Below are 27,472 nucleotides of genomic sequence, written 5' to 3' on the forward strand. Positions count from 1 at the left end.
TATTATATTATATTTCTATATCATATGATAGAAACATATAGTGTCTGTTGTGTTAATTGTCCGTTTTGCTATTCTGACACAAACCAAAACTTTCAGTCCCCTGGACTGCAGCTTTGTTGCGTTGCCTCGTTGCATTGCTGTGGGTCTGTGCTGAGTGGACCCCTGCAGCTCTCTGCTGTGACCCAGATGACGAGCAGATTATCTAAATCTCTTTCATCACTGTCATATTTAAGGGCCTTTTACTGCTGTAATGCACCGCTGCTGAGCCAAGCGTTGTCATGGAAACACGCTGTCAAGCTTACGCTAAACACCTGACAGCACAAGAACTTTACCTCAGGATGAAAAGTTCTGTTGTTAAATGGTGGTATAGTATAAATAAAGAGTCCCTGCCTTTCTGCTACACAGACCATTGACGAGAAGTGTTCCACACTCAGTAAGAGTCCAGTTAGTCTGAGTGCACCAATGAATTATAGCATGCAGTGGCTAACAGCAAATTTTAAACATGGACTTCTTTTATGACCCTTTTGCTGCAATGCTTTCCTCAACTAATATTTTAATGTTTAATCAAAGAAGTTAGAGGAGACCGTGTATGTAACAGATGGAGATCAAAAGGTCCGGCACACTGCGTTATTCAAACCCAGCTGGCATCGATAGCAGCTCAGACAGGTGCTACAAATCAGGCCAGCCAACCCAGGTGGTCAAACGCGATCCACATGAATCAGGAAACCAAGCAGGGTGAATCATATTATACAGGAATAAAAACTCATATATTCAAATCGGTAAGTACACAGAGTGAAACTTAACACAAAATAATCTATGGCATGACACTTTATACACACTGCTCCAAAAAATTAAAAGAACACTGGAAAAAAAACAATCATGCTGGATATCAATACAGATATGGACTGCATAATGTGTTGGGAATAAAAGGATGTCACATCGTTTCAGTAGTTTCTACGGCCCGCATGCTTGCATGCATGCCTGACCCGGACCGTGCTCCTAATGAGATGATGGATGGTGTTCTAGAGGATCTTCTCCCTAATTTTGAAGGCAGCGATACGTCTCAAAAAGTTGGAATAGGGCCATGTTTCCCACGGTGTAGTATCCACTCTACTTTTAACTCTACTTTAAACATCTGGGAACTCAAGAGAGCCACTGCTGGACTTCTGGGAGAGGACAGTTTTCCCAGTCTTGTCTGATAGAGGATCCTAGCTGCTCAGCAGTCCTGGCTCTTCTTTGTTCTATTTTTGCTTTCTTGATGCTTCAAATGTTCTCACACAGTGAAAGGTCTGGACTGCAGGCAGGGAGGTTCAGCAACCAAACTCTTCTACTATGAAGCCATGCTGTTGGACTAGATGAAGTATGCTGTATAGGTTATCTTGCTGAAATATACAAGGCATCTCTGACAAAGACATCATCTGTAAAAAGTGTATATTTCTGTCAGCATTGATTTCGCCTTTCCAGATTTTCGAGCTGCCAGTTCCAGACACTGACGCACCTCCGTACCATCAGAGAGGCGGACTGAGCTGAATGCTAATAATGAGCTGGCTGGTCCGTCTCCTTATTGCTTGCAGTGTTCTTGTTTTCAGCTAATGTTTGGCTCAATTGTTCTAAAAATCACACTTTTACCTTTAAATTCTCTGACTCAACGACTTGTATCAGACTCGTTTCAAATCAAATCAAATCCAATCACTTTTATTGTCACGCCACATGTGCAGGTACACTGGTACAGTACATGCGAGTGAAATTCTTGTGTGCGAGCTTCACAAGCAACAGAGGTGTGCAAAAATACAATAACATAAAACAAGCAAAATATAAGAATGGCTAAATCTGAGAGTAATATATGTACAATATAAGAGTATATGCATTACTGGATGTGTATACTAAATATGTTTTTCTACGTGCGTGTGTGTGTGTGTGTGTGTGTGTGTGTGTATACATATTTTACAAATTAAATAGAGTAAACAATAGAATAAAATATATAATATACAGAGGTTGGCAGTTGGATATTGTGCAAAACAAGTGGCATTTATATACAGTGTGGAGTTCATAATGTTGAAGTTCCAGTAGTGAGGGTGAGGTGTCTATGACGTGTTCAGCAGTCTGATGGCCTGGTGGAAAAAGCTGTCTCTCAGTCTGCTGGTACGGGACCGGATGCTGCAGAACCTCCTTCCTGATGGAAGTAGTCTGAACAGTTTATGGCTGGGGTGACTGGAGTCCTTGATGATCCTTCCCGCTTTCCTCAGGCACCGCTTCCTGTAGATGTCTTGGAGGGAGGGAAGATCCCCTCCAATTATCCGTTCAGAACACTGCACTACTCTCTGGAGAGCTTTGCGGTTGTAAGCGGTGCTGTTGCCATACCAGGTGGTGATGCATCCAGTGAGGATGCTCTCAATGGCACAGCGATAGAAGGTCCTGAGGATGCGGGGGCTCATGCCGAATCTTTTCAGTCTCCTGAGAAAGAAGAGGCGCTGCTGCGCCTTCTTCACTGTTTTGTTTATGTGTCCTGACCATGTGAGATCCTCAGCCAGATGTACACCAAGGAACCGGAAGCTGCTCACTCTCTCCACAGCAGCGCTGTTGATGGTGATGGGGGTGTGTACTTCTCTGCACCTCCGGAAGTCCACTATCAACTCCTTTGTCTTTGCGACGTTGAGGGTGAGATGGTTGTCTTGACACCAGTGGGTCAGGGCGCTGACCTCCTCCCTGTAGGCCGTCTCATCACCGTTGGTGATAAGACCCACCACTGTAGTGTCGTCCGCAAACTTCACAATGATGTTGGAGTTGCTAGTGGCCGTGCAGTCGTAGGTGTAGAGTGAGTACAGGAGAGGGCTCAGTACACACCCCTGTGGAGCACCAGTGTTCATTATGATGGGGGATGAGGTGATGCTGCCCAGCCTGACTACTTGGTGTCTGTCAGACAGGAAGTTAAGGATCCAGCTGCAGAGGGAGCTGCTCAGTCCTAGATCCTGCAGTTTCCTGTCCAGCTTCGAGGGAACGATGGTGTTGAATGCTGAGCTGTAATCTACAAACAGCATTCTCACATATGTGTCTCTCTTCTCCAGGTGTGACAGGGCAGCATGTAGTGTCAGGGCTATGGCATCAACAGTGGACCTGTTGTGGCGGTATGCAAATTGTAGAGGGTCCAGTGAGTCGGGTGGTGAAGAGCAAACGAAGTCCCTGACCAGCTTCTCGAAGCATTTGCTCATGATGGGGGTCAGGGCTACAGGTCGCCAGTTGTTCAATGAAGAGATGGTGGAGGATTTGGGTACAGGGACGATGGTGGCCATTTTGAAGCAGGCTGGGACTACAGACAGAGAGAGGGAAAGGTTGAAGATGTGTGTAAACACTCCAGCCAGCTGAGCCGCGCATGACTTGAGGACACGGCCGGGAATCCCGTCCGGACCAGCAGCTTTGCGTGCGTTCACCTTCCTGAAGCACCTCCGCACATCCTCCTCAGACACAGTGTGCGCACTGACGTCATCCGCGGTGCGCACACTGTCCGGTCTCATGGTGTTCGCTCACAAAGTTTTACAGCCCAAATAGACATGGACACATTGACAGCTGAGGTAAACAAGAGCCTAAGAGCCTGCACTCACTTTACAGCCAGACAGTTTGTCTTACAGCAGCCATCTTAGTTAGAATAATACATAAAGTTCATTTGACTGCAATCTACTAACATCTAGTGGTGAGATTTTCTTTTCTTTTCTGTTTGCTTGTTTTATTTTGTTTTGTTTCCATATCTTTTGTTTGTGTCTCTTCTTGTGGTTTTCCAACAGTCTGTAATGTGAGTCCTTGAAATTGTCTGTTGTCTTTCTGTCTTGCAGGGTGCAGCAGTGGGCGTTGACATTCTCTGCAGAACTTCGAGAGTTTGCAACCAAATACTCTGGATCTCTGCTGCTGCAGAAGGTAAATGAAGCCAAAACTGGTAAAAGCATATTTCAAATTCAAAACTCTTCCTAAATAAAAAAAATGTTCCAGGATTTGTCATTTCGACAAGCCTCAGACTTTTACCAAACATTTGCACAAGGCTGCAAGAAAGCATGAATACTGACTGAGCAATGATTTGGCCAATGTGTCCAAAACTGAGAGGTTCTATTTCAGCATTTCATACTTCTAGAGCTTTCACTCTCTGTAGGTTCAGACACCATTGAGGTTTGTATTTGTCTTGTATTTGGCTTAGCCACTACGATGCAATATGACTTGTCTTTTCTGGTGTTGTATTCATTTGGATTGAATTTTCTTTTGATAATTAAAACATGGCCAAAGTGTACTTTAGATATGAGTTTCTTACCCTCAAACTGGTCCTGAGACTTCTGACTGTTTGAACTGGAAACAAAGAGCAATTGGAAGAGTTCGGATGTGCATTCGTGTATGCTGGTGAGCATGCCTATCAGTGTGTGTGTGTGTCTGTGTGCACATTTATGCTTGTTTGCCAGGACAAACACACACTCAGGGATCATGATAATGCCCAGATTGAGGACTGAGCCCTCTTTACCAGCGTCAGGATTTGCGGCCTGTTCTGATTTTAGACATTCATCCATTTATCTGTCAGATTTAGAGCCGACAAAGGCAGTCAGCAGTTTGTATGCTTTCAAACACACATCCACCTTCTGCAGAATAAACAACATGCGTGTATAGGAACCAAAATAACCCCCAGATAACATTGTTTTCTGCCTTGCAAGTTTCATCTTGTTTTCATGTACGTTTTCTCTGGCTATGAATGAGAGATAAAATACAGCAGTCGTTGGAGGATAGCAAATCTATGAATGTATCAGTGCTAAAATGAATGTTAAATGATGTTAAAAGGTTGACCGTCAAGATCATCCTGTATAATAACAATCCCATAAACTCTATGGCATTACTTTATGTGCCTCCTTATCCTTCTCACGTCAGTGACATCTGAAAGATAACACGAAGAAATAAAAATACTTAAACAAAGGTTCAAACCACATTTTATCCACCATAAATGAAAAACAACAATGAAATGCCAATTTCAGGAATAGTAGTGCTAAGCACATCAATAATGGTGAGTTGTGTTTGTGTGTTGTTCACACTTAAAGTCTGGTTTGCTTGCAGAGATGGCCAGGGCAGAGCTGCTTCAGGCCAGGACTGGGACCAAATAAATGACTGGAACATCCCCAACTGCCTGATCAAGAAAACTTTTTTTCAGGGAGTTTAAGCCCACGTTACATCATCAGCATCACTCAACAGTGTGGGGGAAGACAGGAAGTCAGAATATCCTGAAATAAATCCAGTTTTGGAAACTAGCATTTAAAACTAGGAGCACATGCAGCTCAGTGCCCTAGCACAGAAATATTAGGAGAAAAATGACACTACGGGTAATTACCTCTGCCAAGGAGGGTTTTGGTAGTGTTTGCATCCATGTGTCATTCTGTAAACATCATAGCTTAAAAAGGTTTGAATGATCTTGTGATAAAACTGTGGGGGTGTAGAGTGGGGTCATGTTAGCAGTCCATTAAAATCTGGCTTACATCCATCGAGGTCTTCAAAGTCAGCTTAATGATTTATTGGTCACAATTTAACAAAACTAATTTACTAAACAATGCAGTTAATGTTATACATGTAATGTATCCACATAAATGATAGAAAATAATTGCACTTAAAATGATGTCAAGTATATTTAATTTGTTTTTAAGAAGGCAAATTTTAATAAAGCCTGCACTTTGCACTTGTTTTTACAACACCACAAATTTCTTAAAGTACATTTGGTTTGCACTCTCTGAATTATTCTACTTTTCAACATTGCTGGATTTTTTGTGTTGGTTCCCTCGTGCTAGGACCAGTTCTGTTAACAATATTAATGGTTTCCCTTGGCAGTATCTTCAGAAGGCATAGCATTTTCACTGCTTTGCAGATGACACCCAGCTTTATCTATGCGTGAAGCCAGAGGACACACACCACTAGTTAAACTGCAGGACTGACTTAAAGACATAAAGACCTGGATGACCTAAATTCATTTATTGTACTTGGCCCTAAAAATCTTGGAGGCATGGTGTCTAACCTGATAGTTACTCTTGCATTTCCTTAGCCTCCAGCAGTACTGTGAGTAATCTTGGAGTAATCTTTGATCAGGATACTGTAAGCACTTTAATGTGTAAATTAAACAACTGCTGACAGATAGGAGTGCTTTCTTGCATTTGCACAATATCTCTTGTCTAGCTCTGTCTCCTTATACTGGCTCCTCTTCATTGGCTCCCTGTTAAATCCAGATTTGAATTTAAAATCCTTCTCCTTATATACACAGTCTTGAAGAATCAGTGCTGTCTTATTCTAACCTCCCAAGACCCGAACTCTTTCATGGCATGCATTTTTAATTTCTCATTGCTATTTGGGCTGATTGGGACCTGATGAATGTAAAAACAAAGAATTACGTGATTTTTTTTTTTTACGTGATTTTTGTTTCTGAGAAAAATGAGATGCACATATGAGGACATTCACTTTAAATTTCGATGGAACAGTTGCAGTATAACCTCCTTGTCAGTGGATATCAGGCCCTTGTAGAGCAAAATTTTGTATTTTGGTCTACACAACCCAAAATGTGTCCTAGGAGGTTAAAGACCTCATAATATCGTATCACGCCAAAGGAGAGTACTGTTGCTGCACAGCAAGAAGGTCCTGAGTTCAATTCCACCATCAGGCCAGGGTCTTTCTGTGTGGAGTTTGCATGTTCTCCCCGTGTTGGCGTGGGTTCACCCTGGGTACTCTGGCGTAATGGTGCGAATGGTTGAATGGTTGTCTGTCTCTGTGTGTTAGCTCTGCAACAGACTGGCGACCTGTCCAGAGTGTACCCCGCTTCTCACCCTATGACAGCTGGGATAGGCTCCAGCGCCCCCCGCGACCCTCAAAAGGATAAGTGGAAGTGAATGGATGGATGGATATTATTAATCTCTGGCTCTCTTCCACAGCATGTCTTTTGTCTTGTCTTCCTCCCCTCACCTCCAACCGGTCATGGCAGATGGCCGCCCCTCTCTAGCCTGGTTCTGCTGCAGGTTTCTTCCTGTTAAAATGGAGTTTTTCCTTCCCACTGTTGCCAACTGTTTGTTCATAGGAGGTCATTTGATTGTTGGGGTTTTCTCTGTATTATTGTGGGTTCTCTACCTCACAATATAAAGTGCATTGAGATGATTGTTGTTGCGATTTGGTGCTATAGAAATAAAATTCAATTGAATTGACCTCTCAGTGATAGGTCACTCTGCAGCAACCCATCATAATCAAAGGTACACTAGGTTACATTTCCACTGAGGCCCCTTCCTCTAAGATGCCAAACAACCACTGAGAAACCCTTTCTGTGAGTTCATAGAGCTTTGTGATCTTTATACGGCAACTGTGCAGGACTGAGATAGAAGATTTTCACAGAGGTTAGACTCAATGTTTGGCTCTGCTTGTGTATTTGCTTCAGTTTGGGCAGCTTGAACTAATTGGAATTAGGGAGTGACTTAATGAAGAGATTCAGAGTGTAAATACCCAGACTGGGCTGACCCTCCTCACACTCAGCTGGTTGATCCACCTCGAGCTTCTTGATCCAGAGAAAGTGACCCAATTACCTCAGATATCCCCTCAGTATAAAAATACAGACAAGCACACACAGCACACACACACATACAGAGAGAGAGAGAGACGCCTCCACTGCAGTTGATTTAATCTGAATTATCTCATAAAAAAGGTAGCCGCTTTTTATTTATACTGTAAACACAGGATAAGACATCAGATCTTGTTGGGAATATGCTGAAATGTTGTAATAACTGATGACACTCAGTGAGTTTGTCTTTCTAAAGTTAATGTTTATGTAATATACAGATTAAATGCTTTTCTTTGTTATTACCAGAAGTGTATGCATATTCTGGTGGCTGCAGCTCAGGAGTTAGAGCCTTGGCTGCTCCACGGTGCTCTCTGATGCATTCATCTAAGTGCGGATGTGTTTAAATGTTAGATAGAAAAACAGTTAGATGTTGAAGAAAGTGCCTGTAGGAATGTGTGTGCGTGGGTGCATGGGGGATGATGTATAAAGTGCTTTGAAATAAATATTAAAATGCTAATGTGGTGTCAGTGAGACACGGCGGGTCCAGAAATCGTTAATCAGAGCCATCTTTATTCATTCCGGTTGCAGCTCACAAGCTGCCAGCCGCACATAATGTCACACCACACCTCTCTCAACCCCTGCTTCCCCTTGGTTCTAAAGACGGTGGGTGTGATAGCGGATGCCGTGCAGGTGCATCTGCACGGCACCGCCGACCATGCCTCACCACAGCTATATGTGTTGTTATTGTATTTTTTTTTTTTTTAAACTTCTGGTGTGCTCGACTCTGTCTTTGTTTTCCCCTCAGAAATTGAAGGATGTGGAGCCAATCATTAAGATCATAGAGGTGGATGGACAAGACCTGGTGAAGGACTACTCTGATGAAATCGAACGAATGTTGGGAAGTAAGATGAAGTCGGTGAAGGTGAGGATCATTAAAAGGAGGTTTTTCAGGATTATTCCTGGGAGACCAAACTAGTTTGAACCCATCTTTTTTAATATAATGCGATTCCTGCTTTTGCCTTACAAAAGCAGAATATCTTTACAAGATTGTGTTTTTCAGTTCATGCCATTATAATTTATGTTTTATGTGTATAATTTATATTTATGTCAAGAGTTTGCTGCCTAACAAAATACAGCAGAATGATCCGTTAGACAGTTTTCTTTGGGCTTTGTGGGATGAACAATATCACTGTGATCACTTTGTATAAAGTGTGCAGCTGGAGCAGTTGAAGTAGAAGTAGTTGGGTCTGACTGGTCTCATGGAAAAACGTGAGATGGTCCTAAATGTATTTCAACTGGAGGAATGTTTCATGGCTGCACATCAGGCTGGAAGCTCAGAAAACCGAGCTTTAAAAAAAGCCTCTGTTATATATGCATTCGAATCATGATCTATTTTTAACCTTGATAAAAATCATTTTAGTGCTTAAAAGTTGCCTTTGTTGTTGAACTCTGAGCTACAGTAACCATTTCACTTTTTCCCAACGCAGCTAAATCCAGCTGTGCATAGTCCTTTAAAGCCATTCATATCTGGATATTTTCTTAAAGGAAGCGCTTCTCATATTGTTGTGGCTCTAAGGTGTCCTGTTAGTATTGATAATAAAAATGAAAAGTATCTGCTCACAGAAGTCCTTTTCTTTCTATACTCTTTTGAGACTGTATAGTAGTAATAATAATAATTCTTTAGCACACGTTTCATCATTTTATTTCTCTCCTCTTTTTCTTGTGCCAGAGGTTAGCAGAATCTGCAGAAGACTCAGATTTGTACCATGAATTCAACGCTACATTAGAGGTCAGTGCATCTCTTTGGTTTTGATGATGCCTGATCAGCTGGCTGGTTTGGAATTACCCAGGACGTATTCTGTATGTTTAAATAATGCTTCCAAGTCTGTCATGTGTCAGTGTCGGGTGTATTTGTACTTTTCTTATCTTTAGCTGAATGCTATCATTAGCTGACTGTGTGTGGATCAGAGTTGACAGCAGGCTGTGAGGCCGGAGCAGACTGGGGGTTTAAACCTCAGCTGACACCTGAAATTAGATTAGGTCAAACTTCACTGATCCTATGAGGAAACTGGGTCGCAAAGAAACGCACAATAAGCATCAGGGAAGTTTAGTATTTCTGGATTCTTCCATCTGTAGTTTTGTATTTCTGATAATTTGCCGTAAAATTGTGTGAATGAAACAAATGTAATTTGTTCTGTGCACATTTTCATATTGTGAAGCTAGAGATGTTTAAGCAGTATATTCAAACACAAGCACCTAATGATAGTTAGAGTTTGTGATGTTGTACACGATAGAAGTCAATTCAGCTTCATTTAAGCAACACTAAATAAAAGTTATATCAGGACACCTTATATCATAAGGTCCAAAGAATAAAACACTGCAGACTAAGAAAACTAGATTAGAGCAGATTCTGACTCCTCAATAATCAGAATAAACTGAAAATCAGGATTTCTGTGTAAAAAAAACAAAACAAACAAACTGAATTTCCTGTTGCTGCCTCTCCCAGTTTGATTACTACAATTCGATGATGATCAACACCGCGGATGAGGATGGGAACTATGTGGATCTGGGTGGAGAATTTCCCCTCGAGGAGAACGAACATTTTAATAAACTGCCTGTCAACACCCAGATGAGCAACATCCAGGTTCCCACCAACGTGTACAACAAAGGTCAGAGGTGCTTCCTGCCTGACTCCCTCAACATAGGCCATTTAAAAGAAAGCTCTAAATCAGCATGTTTTTCCTCTGTGTGCAGATCCTAACATCCTCAATGCCATCTACAACACGGAGGCTTTAAATGACGTCTTCATCAGTAACTTCCAGAAGGATCCCACACTCACCTGGCAGTACTTTGGCAGCTCCACAGGTTTCTTCAGGATCTACCCTGGTGAGTTCAGCCATAAAGTGGGTCTCTCCTGCTCGTTTCCAGCTCCATGATTTTATTTTTGGCTCTAATAGAGTAGCTTTGCATTATTTAACAATTCAAAATAATCCTTATGGTATAATTTACTCTTTTTCATGCATCTGTTGTCACTGATGGTGCCTCTGTTCTGTTCTGGGCTCTTGCTGTGGAAATAGCAGTCTTTGTTTGACCCTAATGGTCCTGACTGAAATAAAACAAGTGAAATTAGACAGTTTGACATCATTTTGGAATGATCATATAATAAAATTTCATACAGCCCACACAAACTTCCCTGTTTGTCTTTCAATATTTCTTATATCCCTGTATCCACATACGTTTTTCCTGTTGATATCACAGGTGTCACTCTGAACTGACTCCTTGTCTTTTGGTCAGGTATTAAATGGACTCCAGACTCCAACGGTGTTGTAGCCTTTGACTGCAGGAACAGAAACTGGTGAGTTTGTTCTACCAACCGCTTCTCATTTGTCATTGCCTTCTGAGGTAACTCACAGGATTCTAAAATTACTGCACAGCTCATTTGTATGTTTTTGTATTTATGGTAAATGGTAAAGTTCAGTGGTGATAATCATGCGGGGGACACATTACTCCAGAACCCGAGAACCTCAAAAGCTTAATGGGCTCAGGTTTTCCTGCTTTTTATCTCTGAGAGGCTTTGAAGTGAAGTCACACTACTCACTGGGGCTCTGCTATTTTTGGAACAGTAAAATAATAATTTCTGAGGTTATGTGCTTTAGCATAACAAGGTCTATATTTCACCTTGGCTGTTTGGTTTGATGACCCACTGCAGCCTGCTTGATTAGAGTTATCTCTCACTTGAATGATATTAAATACTTAAATGTCCTGCGGGCAAACACTGAGGCAGCTAGGTTGCTAAGTTTAACATGTTAATTTTAAAGGTGTCAACTCACCAGCAGCAGAGAAACAGAAACACAAAATCCACTAATGAGGGAGGCTGGAAGCACCTCAGTCAAAGTGTGAATTTAATCTTTTCACAGATGCAAGAAGAAGACGACTTCATTATATTTCACTGCCTTCAGCTCCCCACACAAATAAAGCCATTTCAGTTAAATACATAAATGTTTCTGCCTGAAAGTAAACCAGCCAAACATGGTGCTTACTCTTCCAGTGGGAGTTAGAAAAGCTTCCAAAATTCTGAACACTTGTAGAATCATCATCTTTAAGAGTAAAACCTCATTATCAGGGATGTACCAACTGTGCTGCTGTGTATATACTTATCTATATAACAGCAGGAATTAGTACAATGCAAAAATGGAATAAATCCCTCCATGAGGCTGAATTTGAGTCAGTCTAAGCGGCCACTCCGCTGGCTTTGCATTGGTTGAGCAGAGGCCAGACAGACACTGATCCTCTGGAAAAGACGATAAGCTGCTCCTTAGCCGGGTCACTGCAGCCCACATGGCACCATATGTGACTGCTCATGCATTTCTAAATAATACCAGAGAACTGCATATGTCCCCGAACGCCTCATCACTCCACATTACTGCAGCTGAGCTGCCATACATCTGCAGGGACTTACATTGAGAGAGACTGTGAAACATGCAGATTGAGTTTGTGATGATAGATGATTACGTTTTTATCTGCAGGGGCTCATAAAGAACCTGTTGAGGATGTTCGCTGGAAATCAGACAATTCTGCCAGAAATTAATAACAAACTACTTACATTGATTAGAATTCACCAAACTATAAAGATTTGATTCTTACACAAATCCCCAGTTCCCCTGTCTGAAGCCAACAATCTGTTCAACCATGAACATATTTTATTCTGTTCATTGCTGGACAGTCACAGTCTAAAAGTTTAAATTCACCTTTGCAAAGTAAAGGAACCAGATTTCTGTGGGTTATATGATGGGTCCACTTTTCTTTCTTTCTTTCTTTCTTTCTTTCTTTCTTTTTCAAAATTGGCCCAGGAGCATCCATACAGTTTTCCCCAGAGACGAGAAGATCTGCAGTTCATTGTTCCCTCGAATATCTCTGTCCATGTTTGAAAATGACAGCTTAAAGTATGTTTTACTGCTCAGCTTTTAATTTTTACGTGTTATCATATTTAGTTAAGTTGGATATTTTGCAGCCAGCCTAAAGTGGCCATTAGGGGAAGTGCAGTTTTTGGTTCTTCTATATTGGCTGTACTTTGCAGACTCGGAGGTTGCCTGATCCTCCTTTTCACATTTGACGTTTGGCTGCTGGAACTGTTGCAGTTAGATTTTTTTAATGATGTTGAAGGACACTCCAAGATTCCTCAGTGTTACTGGAGGCCAGTGTAATCCAGAGTAAGTATGTCGCCGCTAAAACTAGTGGATATAAATCTTCACCTCCTAGTCCGTTCACATACAAGAGGAAGGGGAGTGAGTGGGTCAGCGCTCAGGGCACAGAGACTAAGTTGGCCTTAAACACACCATTTATTTCCATGGAAACACAGACACAACCAGAATTACAAATAGAGTTTAAAATCCCCCCATACAATAAAAAGATTGTTCTCAATACGCTAAAAACCCTGCCGGCAGAAATAACTATACACTATCAAAACAAAGGCTAAACAAATGTTACCCATATGGTAAAATCCCCCCCACCCGCCACAGTCCCATAATCCCACAGTCCAGCCACACGCGGGCAAATGTTCCTTATCTGAAACAGGAGAGGGATTTCTCTTCCGGAATGGAAACCACGCCAGCCAGAAGAACAAGGAGGGGGCTCCTGTCGCAGACCTGTCTCCTCCTGACAGCGCGTCACCGCACAGTCCCGCCCCACTCCACACCTGAACACTGCCTCCCTCGTAGCACCGCCAGATGCAGGCAGAGGGACACCGCTGCCCTGCTGTGGCTTGCGGGCATCGCCTCCCACTGTCGCTGTTCCTGCCGTTAGGACTGGATCGCTGTGTTCCGCTGGCTGGTCCATCACCGAACGACTCGTGGCACCCCACCATCAGGCACCAGGTCCTTCGACACATATGCTGGCTTGCACGCGTTTCTTTTCCTCCTGCTCACCTTTCGTGCGTCGCTCTCTCGTCTCTGCGCTCACTATCCCCTTTAACAGGTCAGTTTGGCGGCTGATAGGCTGCCTCGGGGAAAGCCCCCACCTCCACAGGTGCCTACTATTGTCCGCTTAGTCCACAGTGGATTAAAAGAATATTGTGCAACAATACTAAAACACACAATATAAACATCAGGATAAAACCATGCAATATAAATATCAATAAACAAACATGCAATATAAATATCACAATAAAATCATGCAAATAAAATCAACACTATGTACCAACACACAGTCTGATCCAAAAGAACATTTATACAAAACATAAAACACAATTTTCCACTGTGTGACAAGTATCGGGTTAGACATCATGCCTCCAAGATTTATAGGAGTGACTACAATAATTTCAATTTTGTCTGAATTTAGAAGCAGGAAATTCGAGGTCAACCCCTCCTTTGTCTTTAAGACATTCTTGTGGTTTAAGTAATTGGTGTGTGTCATCTGGCTTGGTGGATAGATAAAGTTAGGTGTCATCTGCATAGCAATGGAAATGTATGCTAATAATACTTCGTAAAAGAAGCAGGTATAATGTCAGGGGCACTGGTCCCAACTCTGTGGAACTGCTCCACTACTCTGTGGAGTTGGGACCAGTTTTATTGGTCCCAACAGCCATTTTTTTATATCCTGTAAACTTGGTTGCCTCCACTTCCTGTGTACAGGTACATCCAGGCTGCCACGTCTCCCAAAGACATCATCATCATGGTGGACATTAGCGGCAGTATGAAGGGACTGAAGATGACCATTGCCAAACACACCATCAACACCATTCTGGATACACTGGGAGAGAACGACTTTGTCAACGTCATCGCTGTGAGACATGCGCACATCTACTTAAAAACTATTACAGTGTTGTGACTCTGAGCAGTGTTTTAGTGAAAAATGGCAGGAAAACAACAGTGATGACCAAAAGTTTCACAAGTGGCATAAATTTGGAGTTTCATACATTTTTTTTATTTAAATTATTTTTACTGGTTTCTAGAGTTAAAAATAACCATAATTATTTACTTACTTTTTAAGACTTATTGGATAATAAATCACGTTTATGCAAAGAGATGGTATTTACAGAGATGGTAATCCATGCCTGCTTTATTAGCGCTACAAGCTCATAAGTTATCATATCGTGCATATCCTGAAGCCCTGAATGCCCTGAAAGGATTCAGATGCAGTACTCAGAAAACTAAATACAAAGTACCAGAGACAAACACTATTCAAATGAAATGGAAAGGAACTAAACAAGAACAAGGAAGAACTCCTAACACAGAAATGTCACAAGCCAAAAGTTATAACCAAATAACTATAAGATCATTAGATTAACGTGTTGGAACCAACATGTTAATTTGATGTTGGATTAAAACCTGGCTGGTCAGGAAACCCCTCAGATCTTGGTCCAGTCAAGAATCTATGGTAAAAATTGTAATCAGTTCTCAGTTTCATTATCAAAAGCATGTGTTGTGCTGGTGTGAGCACTTTTTAAGTCTGGGTAACATCAACATCATTGTTATTCATGGCTTTATTACTAAAACAATAAAGGTTCAATTACTGGATTCGTTAATGGAACCACTGACTGCCTTTTTTTGCTCATGAGCCTGCCTCGTCCTGTGTTTCTTTCCCTGTCTGCAGTACACAGACTATGTTCGCTACGTGGAGCCGTGTTTCAGAGGAACTCTGGTCCAGGCTGACTTGGACAACAGAGAGGTGAGACCATTATCTGCTTCATGGATACCTAAAGAGCCCAGGAGGCATCTTAGCAGCCATTACACAGACACAAACACAGAGGAATTCCCCGAGTGTCATTATCAGATCAGCCTCTTAGCCTGCTTCTTAAAGTGGCATCAGAAACCACAGCAAGTCAAGCTGGAGCTAGAGAGCCTCTATGCTTGTGAGAGTTTCAGGGTTAAGGCTGAAGGTACCGTGTTTTTCAAAACTACCTCAAACATAAGATAAAAATTAGTCACCTAAGTTATAAATGATTGAAACTTGGTTGTAGTTGACTGACAGGATATGAGGAGGCACATATATTCAAATTTTCTAAATTAAATCAGAATTGCTTTAAATCTGGGCAATAAAAATGAATGTCTGTCTGTATACAAACCTCTTTGTATTCGTTTCCTGTCTCAGCACTTTAAGGTGTTGGTGGAGGAGCTGCACGTCAAAGGTGAAGCAAAGATCAAGAATGCCATGAAGGAGTCCTTCAAAATCCTGAACGAGGTTAGTGTCCGCTCAGCCCGCTTTTTACGACTCTTCTAACCTATATTGATTTTATCTGCTCCATCTTTGGCTGACTGATAACATGGCCTTGTCTACCATTTTTTTTTATCAAGATGACACTTACATTTACCTGCCAATGAAAATGTCAACTCCCCTAAACCACAGGTGGAGTTTCTAAAGGACATCAAAGTAAACATTCCCATCATTTTTTATCCCTCAACCGTCAAAGGCTCGTGGGTTATTTTTGTCACCCCGCCGAGTAATTCTGAGTGACCTCGACAACAAAGTCAAGGTCAGAGGTCAAGTTTTCTGAAAATCACCTTGGATTTTTCCCATTTTTACCAGTGGTGCATTGAGTAGCACTACTGGCTTTTAGTCAGACTACTTTATCTTTTTATGTTTTTGAACATCTTGTCCATGCTTTTATGACAAGATGTTTGGACTACTGTAATGCACTTATTGTTTTCTCTGTTGGGTGTTTTTGCTGCTCTGTACAATACTTTGTTAAACTGTTCTTTGGATGTTGTTTCCCTGGCTTAAAAGGGGCATAAATCTAAAAAATGATATCTAGCATCACAGAGTGCTTTTTTATTCTCTTTTAAAAGAGTAGAGATCGATGTTGGAGTTGTTGCTGTGTCTAAGCTGTGCGTTTGTGTGCAGGCGAGGGCGAACGGTCAGGGCAGCATGTGTAACCAGGCCATCATGCTGATCACAGACGGCGCCATGGAGGACTTTGAGTCCGTCTTTGAGGAGTTCAACTGGCCTGAGCGCAGGGTGAGGACCACAAACTGAGAGCTTGGAGATTTTTCCATATTAGAAATTAATTAACTCTATAATATCATAACCTGTTTCACCTCATTACTATTATTACACCATTAATATCACCATATTTGTTGTTTTTTAAATTACTGTTACAATAATATGTAAATATATGAATATAGTTTATAGTGACATCACTTAAATGTCACTATATACTGTAACCTTTGAATGTATTTTGTCTATTGTTAGACACTTCTATATACAATTGTTATATCAGCTTATTGCTTGTGTATTACTTTGGTAATTTATTGATTATTACCTCTTTATTGTCAAAGTATCACCTCATTCTTACTCAAACTGAGTAAAAGTGAGGTGCTCTAAACCACCTGACTTCCTGTGTTTAGCTACAGTTGCCTGCACAAAAACATTAGGAGGTAACTTTGAAAAGCCAATCAGAAGCTGAATTTTTGTAAACAGGCAAACACAGTAACAAACATAAACAGGTGAGCTTCTCTGTTCAGGTGCGAGTCTTCACCTACCTGATTGGCAGAGAGATGACCTTTGCTCAAAACACCAAGTGGATCGCCTGCAACAACAAAGGTTGGTCCTGTGTGTGATAATTTCCTGCTTTTTCTTCATGCAGACACTAAAATGCTCACATGTGTTTTTTCAGGTTATTACACACACATCTCCACACTGGCAGATGTGCAGGAGAACGTCATGGAGTACCTGCACGTGCTCAGTCGGCCAATGGTCATCAACCATGACCATGATATCATCTGGACAGAGGCCTACATGGACTCTGTGGTGAGCCTGCCTGGCCAATCAAAGGGCTTAAAGAAGCCATTAAACATATTTACAGTATACTTTAGCCATTCTATTTAAATCTGGTGGAAAAGGGCTCATTTCAATCAGAACAATGTCATTATTGTCATGTCATCTTCATGTGTGTTTTTTCTCCTCATCTCCATGAACCCATTATCCCATGATCCTCTGGGCCTTCATCTCCATCACCCCAACAGCTTCCAAACACAGAGGAGGTAAAAGAACAGAAGTTGCAGTTTTAGATTAATATTTAGTTCTTCATCTGTTGGACTTGTGTGAAGCTCCTACAGGTTCGACCATCAGTATATAACATGGAGTTTAATTTGGCATTTTAAAGGCAGAATTACTTATCAAATTAAATGCCTTAGTAAAAAAAATTATCGGGCAACTTTTCACCTCTTATTTTATTTTTGGCATTTCTTTTATCAGAAGATCCAAAAGCAGCGTAAAGTTCAGCTTTTTAAGCTGAAATGGTTCAGAGCTGCAGAAACAGAGCTAACAAATAATACGACACACCTGTGTGAAGATATCTGAGAACTGCATGGGCATGTTTGGATCTTAGGTTTTAGGCCATGTTCTTCCTCCTGTGCAACAGGAGAAGCCTTTCAAATAGCCATTAGCAGCCATGCCTGAGCATGAAATGCTCTGTAGGTAAGGGTGAGGATTTTAAACAGCACTGTAAGTGCTACAGGGAGCTTGTGAAGTGACATCAAAGTGGAGTTTTATGAGACTGTCTGTTTGATGTAGAAAATTTGCATTTTTAAAATTGCATCCAGGCAACCCAGGGTGTAGACTTACTGAGTGCAGAAAAAGAGAGTCACAGAGGTCTATACAAGAAGAGACAAAGCATGCTTTGATGATTTTAGAACTGACTGATATCAGTGAGTTGGAAAAAACAGCATTTGGAGAACTCTGGGTGTCGAAGGACAAGGACTGATCAACATGAACCCTTAGACTAGGTACACTAACAGGAACAGTTGAGGGCAAAGGCCTAGATTATTCTTGATCAGGACGGGCATATTTTCTGGTGCTGAAACTAGAACCTCTGTCTTATCAGCTCTGAGCTTCAGAAAATTAGACTTTTTAGATTCTTTTATATTTATTTTGTTCATGTAGAAGATCATCCATTCATCCATCCAGCTCATATTGCCACATTCAAATAAATAGATATATGGGTTGACTTTTAAAAACATGTCTTTTTCTCATAGTTTCCTGAAAGTTGCTTGATGACTCCCTGAAGTGTTCTCAAACTGATTGTAGTGCTCATATCATGGCCGGTTGGCAGGTCTGCATCAGGACCACACCACCACCTGGAGTTCAACCTCAGATGTGCACATCAACACACCCACAAATAACATTGTCTTTTTTTAAATCTGCAAAACACCTTTAAAATTAAGAAATGACCCAAAAGGCAAACATATTATATAAAACCAAAAATTTAAAAACTGTACGGTCCCGTCTGTCAGAGTCTATCCAGCGACACTTTGTGTAATGTGGACAGTAATACTGTGTGCACCTGTTACAGATTTGTTGTTCATTATATTGAGTGTTTGTCTGTGTACTTCAGATAATCACACTTTGTGCCCAATGTTCTCCCGTCTCTCAGCTTTTCACCACCAAGGCTCAGAGTCTGCTGCTCATGACCTCAGTGGCCATGCCGGTGTTCAGCAAGAAGAAGGAGACGGTGAGTGTCAGCTCTGATACACATCAGCCTGACGATGCAGAGCAGCACGTCTGTGCAGTCAATGAAAACAGAAATAAATCGATACATAGTTCAGATGACTTGTCATGCCGTCTGATATCTTCAGTAAATTTACTATGACATTTAAATTCTGCTTTGCTTTGGAAAACGTGAAAGAGAGCAAATATTTTGTACTTTTGAACACTAAAAACTGCTGCAGAAATAGCCTGCTGTTGAAATTGCATATCTTTTCTTATATTAAAATTTCACAGGCATTAAATGTGTAGTTAAACCTCTTTACAGTGACAGAAAGGGAAGCTTCACTGGGACACTGCACTGAAGGTCAAAGTGGGCTGAATGTAAAAAGAGCTTCATCCTGCTCTGAAAGAAGCACAAACCAAAAACACTGGTGCTTGATTATAACTCTGAGTTTTGACTGTGCGTCTGTCTCCAGCTGTCCCATGGCATCCTGCTCGGTGTGGTCGGCTCCGACATCCCACTGATGGAGGTGATGAAGCTGGCACCCCGATATATGGTGAGCTCTGGGCGGTTTACTCTGTCCGGCTGTTTCTGCTGTATTTTATTTCCAAAATAAAGGCTTTAACCTCCTAGGACCTGCCGTCCACATATGTGGACATCACATTTTGGGTTATTTAGACCAAAATACTCAATTTTGCTCTACATGGGCCTGATATCCACTTACATTATACTGCTACTGTTCTATCAAATTTTTAAACAAATATCCTCATATGTGGCTCTTATTTTTCTTAAAAACAAAAATAAGGTAAAAAAAAAATATCTGGTAATTCTTTGTTTTTACATTCATTGGGCCCCAATATGTCCAAATATCAAAGAGAAATTAAAAATGCATGCTGTGGAAGAGTTCGGGTCTTAGGAGGTTAAATATTTTCTGCTTTCCTCTCAGCTGGGAGCTCACGGCTACGCCTTCCTCATCAACAACAACGGCTACATCCTGGCTCACCCTGACCTTCGACCTCTGGTAAGCTCTGTTTCAAGGCCACTTTGGAAGACACATTTAGCTCAAGGGCTCCGTGGCAGCGGCTCTGATTTACTTGAGCTATATTTAAAGTAATAAAAGTTTAGCAAATCTCCTGAAGGGTGCATTAAGAGGGAACGGTATCAAATATTTATGAGAAGCGTTGTACAGTATTACACACACACACACTCAGTGACAGTGCCTCTTCTGTCCTGCAGTACAAAGATGGAAAGAAACTGAAGCCGAAGCCAAACTACAACAGTGTGGATCTGTCAGAGGTGGAGTGGGAGGACACAGACGAGCTGGTAAACACAAACAGATTATTTCAGGACACAATTATTGATGGTTTTTTTCCAGATATCATCATGTGAATGTCAAAAGTTCCAAAAGCAGGAAAAGGGAAACAAAACCCTTCGCATATAGTAATCTGATTTCTCTCTGCACGAGAGAATTTCTATTCTTTTTTTTTCTTCAGGCAGAAATACATCAAAAATATATCTCAGAGTTTATTTTAAACTCCTTTCTCTACTTTCAGCTGAGGACGGCCATGGTGAAAGGAGAGACGGGCACTCTCAGCCTGAACATCAGAGCGTCGGTGGATAAAGGGGTAATACTGATGTCTCAGTCAGTCGATCGCAGAGTTTGTTTATTACATGTGCTGATAAGCTGCAGCATCACTGATAAAATGATTCCGTCTGCCACAGAAAAGGCCGCTGTACCTCACCAACGAATATTTCTACACCAACATCGATGACACGCCTTTCAGGTAAACGCGCAGTGCTTTGTGCTTTTGCTTTGACTAAAAAGATCCATCAGGCTGCTCTAGTGCCCTGTTTGACTGTTTGTTCTTCCCATTGTTCACGCGTAGCACAGTGACATCATCACTCGCTGAATTTTCAGTCATACTTGTCAGTCAGCTGTAAAAGCATGTAGGGCTGCATGACGTTTACATTTAGTCAGGATAAAGGAAGGAAAACTTATCATAATATATCACATAATTTACACAACATAAAATTTAGGTTGTCACATGTTGAATGTTATGCTTTATTCTATTGGAACGCCAATAAAGGGCACAAAAGAAAAGAAGAGATAATCAAAAATACAGAGGGATGGATCAAAACGTTTTTTACTGTATATTAGTACAGAAAATAAAACTATCATCTTTAGACGTCCTGTAATTTTTTAGCTTCATCCAGGAGGCCTCTAGAGGGCAGCATGGCATGCTGTACGGTGCAGAAATCAAATCACTGTCCTTCACCGTCTCCCCATCTGTCTCCACAGCTTCGGCATGGCGCTGACCAAGGGTCACGGGAAGCTCATGTTTATGGGAAATGTGTCTGTGGAAGAAGGTGAGGTTTCCCACAACTACCCTCAGCACAGACTTGAAATCGTGTGCTGTGTGGAGACTGTTAACTACATGCTCTGCAACACATTTCTTCAGCTGAAGTGAAGTAAACTTCTGTGTTTTCATTTGAATAGACTAAACTTTTTGTACCTTCCTTCTCAGGGCTGCATGATCTGACCTCACCGGATCTCACCATCGCGTCTGAGTGGTAAAAACCGTCCTTGATGATGATTTAACACAAACATTTTCAGCCATTTCATTTTTCTGTGCTGACACAGACACTGCTCAGACAGCCTATAATTATATTAATGTTATTGGCCTGAAACCCTGTCAAACGTCCTGCAGAATACAGAGGTTCTGTGAACCTGATTTAATAGATCTGTTTTCCTCAGGACTTACTGTGAGACGGACATCGACCCTGCTCACCGAAAGTACTCACAGCTGCAGGCCGCCATCCGCTACCTGTTGGGGAAGGAACCTGACCTCGAATGTAGGTTTTTGACACTCGAGCTTTAGTTTGTTCCACTTTTCTGCATTCAGTTTGAAGCTTTGGTCCAGGCTGACCTTGAATCTGCCTTCATTTAACTGAAGCTTTCCCATTAACCAGGTGACGAGGTGCTGCTATCGCAGACGCTGTTTGACGCTGTGGTCACAGCTCCACTTGAGGCCTACTGGAACACCCTGATGCTGAACGACAGGTCAGGCAGGAGACATGACATGCCCTGACGTTTTATTGGTTATGAGATGTCCTAAAACCTAAACAGATAAAACCAAAAATATCTGGAAGATCAATCGAGGTGTTTTACTTGTAAAAACTTTTGGGGCTTTTCTTGGAACGTGTGACGTTGTCAGGTTTTTGCTCCTGATAAAGAGCTGATTTCCCTTTCAATCTCGTGTTACTGTTGTTTGTATGCAGGGTGGAGCCAGGGGTTGAGACGGCTTTCCTCGGTACTCGATCAGGCCTGATGAGGGTTGTGAGATATGCAGGAGTGGAGACCAGAGTGGCAAAGTAAGACCCAAAATGAACAGAAGCACCAAAAATACCTGAATAGTGGAAAACATGATGGCAATTTACTTTATTTTTTAATGACAGCAACTCAGTTATGTTATGTGCAAGCATAGGGTTTACCTAAACACAGATTCCCTACTTTTCCTGCTCCCAAGACTTTTGAGCAGCAGATTATTTGCTGCAGAGATGAGCCGTGCCCAAAATCATGAACAGAATACTAATGTCTCCCCATTTGCCCGACCAAAAAGTAAAAAGCAAAATATTGAGATTTTTGTGACCAAGAATATGAGAAAAAGGTGCTCAGCAAATAGGGCTTCTCACTCCTGCTAACCTGACACTAAGTGCTCTTATTTTCAGTGTATGATCACTAGGTTTAATTTACTATTTACAGAATATTTACAAGTGGCTCACAGCTATATAGAAGCCTGATACCAGCATCTACAAACTCCAGTTCTAATTTCCACTCATCCTATTTCCTCCAAACTCGCAGTTTAAACAGGAAACTTGATGCTGGCTGATTGTTGGGTGCGGATTGGGGTGAAGAGAGGAAAGAGGTGGATGTGACCCGTGTCACCATCAAACACTCACACACACAAACTCAGCTAAGAGGAGCCAGAATATACCTGCAGCAGTTACAGTGTATGCTCAAATATTTTTTAAATTAATAAATATACAGGAAGTGTTTTCTTAGCTGATGCGCTCTTCTGCGTAATATTAAAGGATTAGACAGTCAGTCAAGTCAGTCAAGCTCTGTGTTCAGGCAGGGCCTGAGCTTCATAAACACTGATTATGTTACCGCAGTGCTGCAGTCCACAGCTTCAGATGTTCCCGTGCAGGTTATAACTGGTATATTGCACTTTTATCCTAACTCAGACATGAAACCAATATCCCTGCCTGAACACTCACATTATCATATTCCAGCGATTTCCCTGTTTTAAGCAGCCGTGTTTGTATTATAGTTCAAACTTGTCTTGCTTCTGCATTTTTACAGTGGCCTGAGCACGCACTTGTGGCTCATTCGGATGCTTTATAGCTGTACTCAAACCTGCATCTAACCTTCTGTGCCATCACTCATTTTAAATTGGTCGTATAGCTCATCTCACTGCACAGCTGCTATCATTAACATGTACGTTTGCACAGTTTGTTAGAAAGTATATTGATGGACTTTATCTGCAATAACTCGAATGATAATAACTGTAAAGTTAATCAGAGCCTTTTTACAAGCTCTGTAATAATCACAGTTACCTCCGACAAGAGAAACAAAAGTAAAATAAATAAAAACAAAACAAAGCATTATAACGTCTTCAAGGTATTATCGCTTTTCTGCAGGTCTGCTGCATTGGTTCCTTTTGAGAAACAGCCAACATCTCCACATTTCCAGTATTTGCTATTCATTATTTAAATCTATTAAAATTCAGCTGTCACATTAAGAGTATTTCATGTAAGAAAGTCAATAAAGATAAACTGAGCGGACCAGATTATTAACAGTCTACGTCATCAAACCTTCTTCTGGTGTCAAAAAGCTGCTGTTAGGTTTACCAAAGAGGCTCAGGGGCAGTTTTGGAACTGATAGCCCACGACAAACAGAAGCCTGATGCATGCTGATTCATACACGAAGATGTAGTCGTTCATTTCAATAACTAGCACAACGCAGTGAGGGAGTCAGATTGTTGAGGGAGTGATTGATATCCTAACAAAAATATTCCAGTGTAGGTTTGACTCGTGCTTCTCTCTGAAAACAGTGCAGCAGTTCAGATACATGAGAGGAAGCTGAAGAAGAATCAGTTTGGTTTTCTGTGAGGATGAACTCGTTTAATAAAAACTGCTGTGTGAGGTCCTGAGGACTGAGGCTTAGGTGGAGCGCAGGATTTATCCAGAGGAGATCTGTGTTACTACAAACTATTCTGCCGGATAAACCTGAAATCTGTGTGGAACAGCTGACCTGTGTGAGGTGTAGAAGAACACCAAACATTATTTACCCCCAGATTTGAGATACAAGTGGGGCAGGCCACGAAAGCCCTTTATAGTGTTTTAACTGAAGCTCGAGATTTGGGATTATCTGTTAAAGTTGTTTGACCGTGTGGTTTCACGAGAATTGCTGTAACGGTCAGAGATGTGAGGCCATGAAGAAATTTCATTTATTGAATCTTTTCATGCTTTATGGAGCTACTTAAATTGAATACAAATGCTGCTGTTTGTTTGCTGTATATGGAGAAGTGGGCTGATAAAGAGAGCTGTAGGATGATTGGCTTCTGGTGTAGATCATCAAATGGCAGAATGAATAAATTATGATTTCGATAAAGATATTTTTGAATCACAGTGGATTATGAAGCTGAAGCAAATGTTTGATTATACAGGATTTTATCATTTGTGGGGACAAACCAGAGTGGTGAATGACAGGTACATAAAAGCAGCAGTTGAGATGAAACTAACTGATATCCTGAGGCAAAATTAGAAATCTGACATGCTTCACAAAAGCCTCTGTATAAATCATAGAATATTTAAGCAAGAGCGCCAACTGAAAAATTACTTGTGTTGTTTAGACTATTCCATTTGGTGTTATTTCGAGAGGTGTAGATGCGGGGCTATAGGTATTCCCATGGTTATGGGCAGATTTTATGATGTTCAACATGCTAATCATTTATGCATACTCTGCAGCTTATGAAAGCTGGTACATAAGTGTCACTGTTTATGTGAATGTAAGTAAATTAAGCTGAAATAACAGAAATCTCACTGTGTAGTTTAGGTTGAGACCAAACGCATATAAGATGTAGAATTTGTTTAACTCAAACCATTATAATTAAATTCCATTCAATTCAATTTTATTTATACAGCGCCAAATCATAACAACAGTTTCCTCAAGATGCTTTATATTGTAAGGGAGACCCTACAATAATGCAGAGAAAACCCAAACACTCATGTGAACAAGCGCTTTGGCGACAGTGGGAAGGAAAAACTCCCTTTTAACAGGAAGAAACCTGCAGCAGAACCAGGCTCAGTGAGGGGCGGGGCCATCTGCCATGACTGGTTAGCGGTGAGGGGAGGAAGACGGGACAAAAGACATGCTGTGGAAGAGAGCCAGAGATGAATAATAACTAATGATTAAACACAGAGAGGTGTATAAACACACTGTGAGGGAAAAGGGGACTAAAGAAGAAGAATAATCTAGAAGCCTAGACCTATTGTAGCGTAACTAAGGGAGCATTCAGAGTCACCTGATTCAAACTTAACAGGTCCTAGCAGGTCAGAAGGTTGGTGGTTCGATTCCCATCTGCTCTAGTCTGCATGCCACATATCCTTGGGCAAGATATTAACTCCTAGTTGCTCCAATATTTTAGATCGAAGAGCATAGAAAAAAGTGCTTGTGCAATGGGTGAATGAGGCAAGTTGTGTAAATCTTTGAGTGCTCAGATAGAGAAGAAAAGTTCAATATAAAAACCAGTCCAATTACCTTTTACATAGTATAAATAATAACAAAATGACTGGCAATGTGCACATTTACTCACGTGACACTGTTACAGTGTAACTCCAACAGGTGGTCTGGACCTGACAGCAAATATATCTTATGTGCTTCTGCAAAGAGTTCAGGTTTATGTGGCGAAATACTTTGTAATAAAGCAGTTCTGCTTTCAGACGCGCACCTTCTGTGGTGCTCTCCTAGCTGCAGCTTTTCAACACTGTGTCTGCTCATTATTAGCCAGACAATTCATCTGTACTATTACCATCAAGAAAATTGTGTTATAACACTAACTGCTGGAACCATATCTTCTCCCTCCCTCCTTCTTTCTTTAAAAAAAATATTGTCACACTTCAGAGCACGATCCCAGCTGATACACTCCAGCTGGTTTAAGAATTGTTGTTATAGCTGCTTCCTGCTGTGCACTATCAGAGTTTGTAACCTTTGTGAGTTCTTTGAAGTGACTGAAGTAAAAAAATATTCATCAGTAGCATGAAAAACAGTTTTTTGTTTGAAACAGTCGATGATTAGAAATAAATAGTAAAATTAGAGCTTCCTGTGCACACTGATCAGTTCAGTCAATGAGCCTAGGAGTGAATTTCAAAGTAAAATGTTATCTGAGGATGATTGCTCACTTTGCAGGAAGTTCCTGACTCCAGCTGATAAAGATAATCTGTTCACCATCGATCACTTCCCGCTGTGGTACCGCCTGGCTGTAGAAAACAGTCCTGGAAAATTCTACTACTACCCAGTGAATGACAAAGGTTTGTTTGTGACGAACCTCTGAACACGTCTGCAGAACAAAAAGTAACTCGTTATCATTGAATAACTCCACATTTAGGTGATCTGTAGTTAATGTGGGTGAAATGTTTTGCTCCTCAGGAGTGAAGTACATCATAGCGACGACATCGGTGACCGTGTCATCCGAAGGAAAGACGGCCATGGCTGGAGGTGAGTTTCAAACAAGTGGTGGAAGAGCTATGATGTTCACCTTCTTCATCTTCATCACAAAAACACAGCACGCACTGTCATTATCGCGTTTTCCTCTTGCTTCAGTTGCTTACTGTTTCCTTTATTAATCCATGACAGCCAAAGCAAATCAGCATCTAACAGGGAGCTGGAGCTAGCTGTGGAGACCAAACATGTTTATTTCTGTTGGAAAATTAGACATTTCAACATGGGAGTCTATGTGGACGGAGTCACTTTTGAAGCCAGCTGAGAGTGGCACTTTGAGGAACAGCAGTGGCCATATGCTGACCATTTTCAGTTGTTCTTCTTGAGTTGGGAAAGTAGCAAAAAATAATGATGAAAACATTGAAGGTGGAGCAGTGGTCAGCAAGAATCCTCACTAAAATCGCTTTGTGGGATTTTTACACCACGTGACATGAAGCATGTGGTGAAGCCACCTGCAACAGCTGCGGCTATCGTCTAATGAAACTGTAACATGCAGTGGAAATGAGGTTCAAGGTAACTTCTCCTCCTCTGGTCAAAAGAAAAGGAGAACATGACTCTCAGGACTCTGTAAGGAAGTAGTCACCTCATTGGCATTTAGGAACAGTTATTTGGAGGTTGTGAAATGGACCAAAAACACTCCAAGGATTGTATTCGCACAAGTAATGCAAGGTTAACCACCATTAGGATGCTTGCCTAAAGGACATACCATCATGTTTGCAAGTTT

General features: G+C 41.3%; 1 protein-coding gene across 3 annotated transcripts in view; it reads left to right on the forward strand.

Moving 5' to 3' along the window:
- LOC100700975 (voltage-dependent calcium channel subunit alpha-2/delta-4) overlaps positions 1-27,472 on the forward strand; it is a 99,923-nt gene that overhangs the window by 17,988 nt on the left and 54,463 nt on the right. For 2 of the 3 annotated variants that reach the window (XM_005449251.4, XM_025908974.1), the window contains 26 exons: positions 3,828-3,909; positions 8,349-8,465; positions 9,273-9,332; positions 10,050-10,212; positions 10,298-10,429; positions 10,838-10,898; positions 14,173-14,323; positions 15,134-15,208; positions 15,632-15,721; positions 16,382-16,495; positions 17,002-17,080; positions 17,154-17,287; positions 17,503-17,520; positions 18,912-18,989; positions 19,441-19,521; positions 19,912-19,986; positions 20,202-20,288; positions 20,519-20,590; positions 20,688-20,749; positions 21,265-21,332; positions 21,491-21,536; positions 21,721-21,818; positions 21,936-22,026; positions 22,245-22,337; positions 26,437-26,558; positions 26,677-26,745. In XM_005449251.4, the coding sequence (XP_005449308.1) occupies positions 3,828-3,909; positions 8,349-8,465; positions 9,273-9,332; positions 10,050-10,212; positions 10,298-10,429; positions 10,838-10,898; positions 14,173-14,323; positions 15,134-15,208; positions 15,632-15,721; positions 16,382-16,495; positions 17,002-17,080; positions 17,154-17,287; positions 17,503-17,520; positions 18,912-18,989; positions 19,441-19,521; positions 19,912-19,986; positions 20,202-20,288; positions 20,519-20,590; positions 20,688-20,749; positions 21,265-21,332; positions 21,491-21,536; positions 21,721-21,818; positions 21,936-22,026; positions 22,245-22,337; positions 26,437-26,558; positions 26,677-26,745 (2,318 nt within the window). The remainder of the gene's footprint in view (positions 1-3,827; positions 3,910-8,348; positions 8,466-9,272; positions 9,333-10,049; positions 10,213-10,297; positions 10,430-10,837; positions 10,899-14,172; positions 14,324-15,133; positions 15,209-15,631; positions 15,722-16,381; positions 16,496-17,001; positions 17,081-17,153; positions 17,288-17,502; positions 17,521-18,911; positions 18,990-19,440; positions 19,522-19,911; positions 19,987-20,201; positions 20,289-20,518; positions 20,591-20,687; positions 20,750-21,264; positions 21,333-21,490; positions 21,537-21,720; positions 21,819-21,935; positions 22,027-22,244; positions 22,338-26,436; positions 26,559-26,676; positions 26,746-27,472) is intronic. The other variant, XM_005449252.4, reaches the window with a different exon arrangement.

Source organism: Oreochromis niloticus, linkage group LG7 (assembly GCF_001858045.2).
Source record: "Oreochromis niloticus isolate F11D_XX linkage group LG7, O_niloticus_UMD_NMBU, whole genome shotgun sequence".
In the NCBI taxonomy this organism is placed as follows: Eukaryota; Metazoa; Chordata; class Actinopteri; order Cichliformes; family Cichlidae; genus Oreochromis; species Oreochromis niloticus.